Source organism: Carcharhinus amblyrhynchos, chromosome 2 (genome assembly GCF_965287045.1).
Source record: "Carcharhinus amblyrhynchos chromosome 2, sCarAmb.v2.hapA, whole genome shotgun sequence".
NCBI lineage: Eukaryota > Metazoa > Chordata > Chondrichthyes > Carcharhiniformes > Carcharhinidae > Carcharhinus > Carcharhinus amblyrhynchos.
In genome coordinates this window covers 70337083-70344200 of record NC_137325.1, presented here as the reverse complement: position 1 = coordinate 70344200, position 7118 = coordinate 70337083, and the positions used below count along the sequence as shown (strand labels likewise).

Here is a 7118-nt window from a genome sequence, read left to right as displayed (position 1 = left end):
CTACAGCCCCCTCCCCCCACTGGCCAGGGTATTGCCCAGCTGTTTTCTTCACCACCTTGGGGTTATAGTCATCTCCGAACTCCCAGCGGGATTATCACAACTGACTTCCGTCTTTGGAAATTAATAGGGATTCCCCGTCATGCCGGCAGGTGGGGAACATACAAGGAGCCCAGAAGCTACAGCGTAAAGCCGCATATGCACATTTAAAGTATTGGAAATCAGGTTCACGATCTCACTGGGTGTGATTCTGATTATATTGCCCATGGGAGGCAGGGAAGATCTCATTTGAGATCCCCCCTGTGCAAATCTAGTTATAGACACCAGTTTTCCCTGAGAAGGATACAACAGGATTTGCACAAGTGTCAAACGGGCCCGAAAAATCCCGGCCGTAGTATTCTTAATGAGGAGAAATGAAATCAGGCATGAAGCATGTGAATGGAACTAAGCTACTATGGGGCAAGATAGGTGATACATTTGATAAAAGAACATTCAAGCACATCTTCCAACACTTTTAAATGTTTCCTGAAGCAATATTAAGTTTTGATGCTGATGACTAGACTGCCATGCGGAAGCTGGTCAATCACTGGTGCTGGGGATGAAATCACAGAGGAGGAATACAACAGTTGCAGAAAAAGAACACCATTGTTTCGATTGTCAAATGCAGGTAAATCAGTAAAGAGTTGGAAGTTGCTCCAGCTGCTGGCTAAAAAGGCTCTTAGGACACAAGAAACAAGCAAGTGTGGTCTCAAAATTTAATAATGAACCTTTCTTTTAGATGAGATGTTAAGCCAAAGCCCGGTCTGCCCTCTGTGGACAGAGAAAGAAAGGCTGCAACAGTAATTTAACAACGATATTGACAACAGTGGCTTTAAAATGGCTATTCTGGCTGAGAGTGAAACATGCTGAGATTTTTGGTCAATTTATAGATTCAAACCAGATGCAGGTCATAAAGAGGCTCTCAAGCAGATGTGAACAACCCCATGGCAAGAAGAGCAGGGAAGTTGCCCTGGCATCCAGGACATTATCTGTTCTTTAACTAACATCCCTAAAATAGATGATCTGGTCATTATCACTGTGTTGTTTTTTGAGACTTTGCAGTGTGCAATTTGCTTACTGTTTTCCCTATATTAATGTGGTGTTGTCACTATTACAAATAGTTCATTGGCTGTAAAGCATGAAGTATGTGAAAGGTATTATAGAAATTCAAGTTTTAACCCTATGGTAGATTCTGTTATTCTTAGAACAGAGAAGCTAAATGGGAGAATTAACTGAGGCGATCAAAGTCCTAGAATTTTTATATGAGTAAATAAGGAGAAACTGTTTTCAGTAGCTGGAGGATCAGCAACTGGAAGAGACAGATTTAAATGAAACTGGAGAAAGAACCAGAGGAAAAATGATGAGATTAATCTTAAAACAGAATCGTTATGATGTGAAACGCACTGATTGAAAGGGTGATGGAAGCAGATTCAATGATTCAAAAGGGAACTGGATAAACACTTGGAAGGGGAAAGATTTGCAGGGCTATTGAAGAAGGCTGGACAAATGGAATGACAACTGAGATGTCTCTGTCAAAGAGCAGACACAGGCTTGATGCACTGAATGGAAACCTCTGCTGTTCTGTGATTCTATGACCTACTGTTTGAAATTGGATGGTGACCTTAACCAAATGCAAGTAAAATATTTTCAACAGTTACAATTTCATTACCATGGCACAAAACAAATGCAGTAAACATAGCTTTGACCAAGTTTTATTCTAAAGAAAAGGAAACAAATTCATAGTTTTCATGTAACTTCAATTTTCAGTTCTTGCTGCACATGAAAAATTAGTAATAGTGCACAGTACTTAAAATCATGTTTACTTGAAACAAATCACTAAACAATTCTTGAATGAGAATCTTGAACCATAACAAGGCCACAAATTCCAAGATTGGCAATCAATTGAGGTTCCAAAAAATTCCTCATTTTATTTAATTATCTCTCACAGAAAAGAAAACATCAATGTTTTAAATGTCAGTCCTGCAGTAGCATGACATATTTTGGATCAAAATCAAGTTTTACAGAAAACCAAGGGTATAGGTACCTAGGAGATGTTGTAATGTGGAACACAAACTACACCACTAATACATGTCTGGGAGGCTAAAATCACAAATACATTCCATTTGACTTTCTAACAAGAAGCACTAGTCTGGTGTTACTGCTTCAATAAAGTAAATGCTTAGGTATAGTATAGTTTCCTTTTTAAATAAGATCACAGTATATTCAGACACACAAAGCAACATTATAGCAACATGAAAACAAACACCTACCTTTCTAAAATGGTAATTTCATTTCTGTCGCCAACAGGGCAAGGATTATTTTGAAAATACCAGACAGCTAAAGCCAAATTATATGGTAAAATAACTTCTGCATTGTCAATTTTCTGTTTATCCAGTGTGTGAATGTTACAATGCTTTCAGTAAATATTAAGTAATAAACTGAAACCGTGAAATATAAGATGGCCCAAGATTTAAAATACAAAGTCAAACAGAACTTTGTGGAGATGGTCACTTCAAGTGGGAAAGGTTCCCATCTAGAAAGGGATTTCTTTTCTGGTTTCTGTGGCAGAAAATGAAACTGGAGTAAAAATCCCCCATCTCATGGTTCCTGGTCGATCTCAAAAAACAGACCATCAAGCCTCATCAGCTTCAAGAAAAATTAATAATTGTTAATGTGTTGTACGGCTAATAAATATCCACTGCACGTGTAGCAATACTGTTACTATTGTAACACAATCTCGCAGTGACAATTAGAGTTAAATTTTATCAATTTTAATTTTGTGCATTTAAAATGTTAAATTTATTGCCCCAATAAAGACTGCAACAGTTTGCACTTCAACAGAAAATGCTTCCATGAAATTTAGGGTCTGATAAGTAATAACACTTTATTAAGTAATTAAATCATGACCATAAAATATGACACAATAAACAAGTTACCGTTTAGGCACATTGGTGAATATAACAAAGATGCAGCTACAAAAAAAACATGGAAAAAATACTACTATTGCATGAAATTTCACAAATGCTGGTAGTATCCCATAATATCACATATAATTCAGACTACAACATAGTCATTTACGAAGTTTTTGTTAATTTGGTAATAATCCAGTATATTTTTTCTTTCAGAGAAAGATTTTTTATTGGATCAAATTAAGTTTGAGATTCCATTAATACAGGAGCACAAAACTTCCAGTTGCAGTCTTTCAATGGAGGTCCCAGGTGTGGTGGGTAGAACATTTGTTTTTTGTATTGATGCAACTGTAGGTGACGTATCAGTTAAGCAGGTAATTTTACTTTGGGGCTGGGTTGATGGGGGGAGTGCAGAAAGAGTAGAGAAGCCAAAACTAAACAATAACAAAAATATAAATTTACTGTTAACGTAAATTTGGACCCACTTGAATTTAGCAATTCCAAAATCTATTTTGTTCTTCAATATACACTAGAAATGAGAATGCATTTTTGTGAAAAATAACCTATGTAATGAAAACATCAACAATGCAGTAAAACTGCCTAAGTAACGTTTTCCCTAGGACTGGCATTCCTGGAACTTTTATATTTTTTCATATGAAGGTGGTTTGGTTTATTCTGCGTAGGCATTGTAAAGCAAATCATACACATATGATTTGGAAAAATATCACAGTAAATTTTGAAATGTTTCAGCAAATTTATCTAGATTAGTCTGAATGGATTTTAGATACAACCACTTAGAGGTCTCTAGGCAGTAAATGGTCCAACTGTTCCAGTTAATGAATTAAGTACAGGTGACATCAAATCCTACTGACCTCTTTAGATAGTGTTGCTTTGCTTCCTCCATGTCAGCAGCAGGTGGCTTTGGTGCAGGCTGGGGTGCATAATCAAAGCAAGTAATTCTTTTATTGTGCAATAAACAGAATGTAGTCCCCCTACTACTGTCATGCGATGGGAGCAGTGATCTTGTTGCTGAACGTAGGTTGGATTAGGCTCCATACATTATCAAAATTGGAGGAAAGCCAGGGCTGCATTATATCGACTTTATTCTTCAGCTGTGTGTGTGGGTGCAGGAGGACTGGAATCTCCTTCTGTGGTGAGGTTTTCCTGTGGAGATTTGGCTTCTGCCGTCATGTCTGTACCAATATCCCCAGAATCTGGGCCACCTTCAGTAGTTGGGTGTAGTGAGCTGGAGGACTCTGTAGGTCCTGGAACACTTTCAGCTTCATCTACACTGGTTTCAGAAATGCTTTTTTCTGTTTCTGTTTGAGCCAACAAGAAAATTAATTAACCCAGTTGCATTTGAGATGATCTTCAAAATTAAATCCAACCAGTATTTTACAGAATTAATAAATGGAGTTGGATTGACTGTCACTTAAGTTTTCGAAAACTAGGTGCATGTTTGACACTATCCTGGTAAGATTAATGTACCCTTCTGTCAAGAATATGATAGAACTTAAAATCATCTGCAGAAATAGTGTACACTTGTTTTCTGACACTTTATACCACAGTTAATGTTTGGATTAGCACACTGAGTTCCAAATACTTTGTTACAGGAAAAGAAGTTCTGGACTTCTTGTCTGTCTCAAAGCTACACTGGCATCTCAAGAAAGTGAAATAAACATTAACAAAAATCAGTACAAATAAAACAAAAGCTTTACACATTTTGCATGGAAGATAGCCAAACATAATCTTGCTTAAAAAAAACTAACCTTTCTGCTTTGATTTTTCGTTGGCTTCTTGTTTCTCTCTTGATTCTTTCAGTTTTTTACACACCTTTTTGTGAGTGAACCAGTGCATCTTCTGACAATTTTGGTTACAATAAATTACCTGAGGTATTATCAGCAAAGAAGATGTTCTCATTAAAAGGCAGCTAGGGTTATAAAGCTAATTACATACATTTCTACACTCTCGGTGATTTGACCACCGAAAGCTTGTGTTCGTATTTCAAAAACAGTTCAAACCAGTACAGGAATGATTAACTGCATTAATATATCTTTGCACATTTCTTGTACTAAATATTTCTTTATTATATGATCCAAATGTTCTTACCATTTTGCAGAGTGAGCACCTTTTATCTGCGCCCTTTTCACCACAAGCAGTACAAAATTCAGCATCCACGAAGCCAACTTGGCCAGTTATGGCCTGGGTCAGTACAGATAAAGCTGTTGGGTAATTGCCCTGGTTTTATTTGCATAGTTGAATATGCAGGGTTTTGGAAAGGAGAGGGTGAAAGGGAAAAGAAGAAGCAAATTTCAATAATGAATAAATAGATGGACAAAATGAATACATTCAGGTCACAAACATGCTCAGCTATTTCAGCTTTTATCAACGCATCAACTTTTTCTCTGAGAAGACAAAGTCCAATCATAAACCTGGGTGTTCTTAATTTTGATATCTTTATTGGTGCATATGACTTCTTGACACTTAACTTGAAATTTAGACTTCCAATGGGTACTGTTCTCATGAGCTTGAATTCATCAGAATTATGGAATAGACAGAGTGGTATTGATGGAAATTCAGTTTATTACAAAAATCAAACCAGTGAATCCTTCACTGGTTTTACTGGTCAATTACTTTTGAATATTTGCAGTAATACCATTTAGACTGATCACTTTTTGAAAAGTATTTACCTAAAAAAATCTTGAAAAGTATCAAGTATTTATCTAACATTTTGGTGGAGTCAGTTTAAGGAAAAGTGAAAGCAAATGACTGTAAAATCAAACTCAAAATGAGGTATGCTTGGTTATTTTTTGCAACTGGGAGCAGCCACACTGGCTCAGATTTTATAGTCATGATGGCAACACTGCCAGCATTCTCCATCATTTCACTACTGAAACTCTAAGCAACCTTTGGAGAGTCTGCACGTTTACAGAATAATGTGGAAATCCAGGAGTTGTTAGCAGTGATTCTATGCTTCCGCAGAGGGTGCACTGTTGAGGTTCCTCTGGAATGCAGTCAATGTACTGACAAGAATTATGCTCTTAGTCTAGCTGTAAAAATCCTTGAAAACTCTGTACCATATTGAATACAGTATAATTGTGTTTTAACAGTATACCAAATTTATAATTACTGTACAACAGTCTTAAATCCCTGAACTATTTGTTGAATATCAAATATCTTCACCATGCTAAGAAACTCCACAGATTATTGAAATTATATTTTTAAAGTTCGATACTGTAATCCCATGTTTAAAGTCCAATCATTTATTTCACCATTTGTAGCATGTAAAAATTGCAAGCGAAAGGATTCACTGGTTTTTAATTCCTGATTTGTTGTCTGTGGGATTACTCAGATTGGATGCTTAGTGACATCATTGCTTCTAGGCATGGGCGGGGGGGGAGGTCACCTTGAACTGATGTCAGATTTTAACTGATGAAAATACAAATGCGTGCAAGAGAGAATGGTGGATCTTTGGAGGCAGCTTTATATGAGATCAGGCACGATCACTTTTGCTTCAATGTTAACTGCATAATCCAGCCAGTAATAAGAAAAACCCTTTCAATCTTACGAAAAAGTATAAACTTAATTCATTATATATAAAATGCATGGCACACTGATTAGCATTGCTGTCTCACAGTGCCAGGGATGTGGGTCAATTCCCGGCTTGGGTCACTGTCTGTGTGGAGTTTGCACATTGTCCCTGTGTCATTGTGGGATTCCTCTGGGTGCTCTGGTTTCCTCCCATAGTTGAAAGCTGTGCAGGTTAGGTGCATTGGCTATGTTAAATTTTCCCTCAAATGTACTTGAACAGTCGCTCGAATGTGGTGCCTAGGAGAATTTCACAGTGTAGTGTTAATGTAAGCCTATTTGTGACATGAAAGAATAAACCTTAAGTTAAACTTTAAACTTAAAAATCAGAGGACAAATAATTGGTTAATTAAATACAAAACAAACTGCTAAGTGAAACAAAACCATTAGGAATTGGAATGGCTTCAAATAGCTCAAAACTGGGCATCCAAGAGATGCTGCGAGCCATCAGCAGTAGCGGAATTGTATTCAATTACAATCTGTAACCTCATGGCCCGGCATATACCTCACTCTACCATTACCACCAAGCCAGAGGATGAACCCTGGTTCAATGTAGAGTGTAGAAGAGCATGCCAGGAGCAACAT

The 7118-nt window shown here is 37.0% G+C and overlaps 1 protein-coding gene across 1 annotated transcript in view; it reads right to left on the bottom strand.

The window, feature by feature from the left end:
* Window positions 1-1732: 1732 nt before the first annotated feature.
* ankmy2a (ankyrin repeat and MYND domain containing 2a) overlaps window positions 1733-7118 on the bottom strand; it is a 53120-nt gene continuing 47734 nt past the window's right edge. Inside the window, exons 8-10 of the mRNA XM_080207320.1 lie at window positions 5055-5183; window positions 4715-4832; window positions 1733-4264 (exon numbers count right to left, since the gene is read on the bottom strand). Of these exons, the coding sequence (XP_080063446.1) occupies window positions 4047-4264; window positions 4715-4832; window positions 5055-5183 (465 nt within the window). The 3' untranslated portion in view covers window positions 1733-4046. The remainder of the gene's footprint in view (window positions 4265-4714; window positions 4833-5054; window positions 5184-7118) is intronic.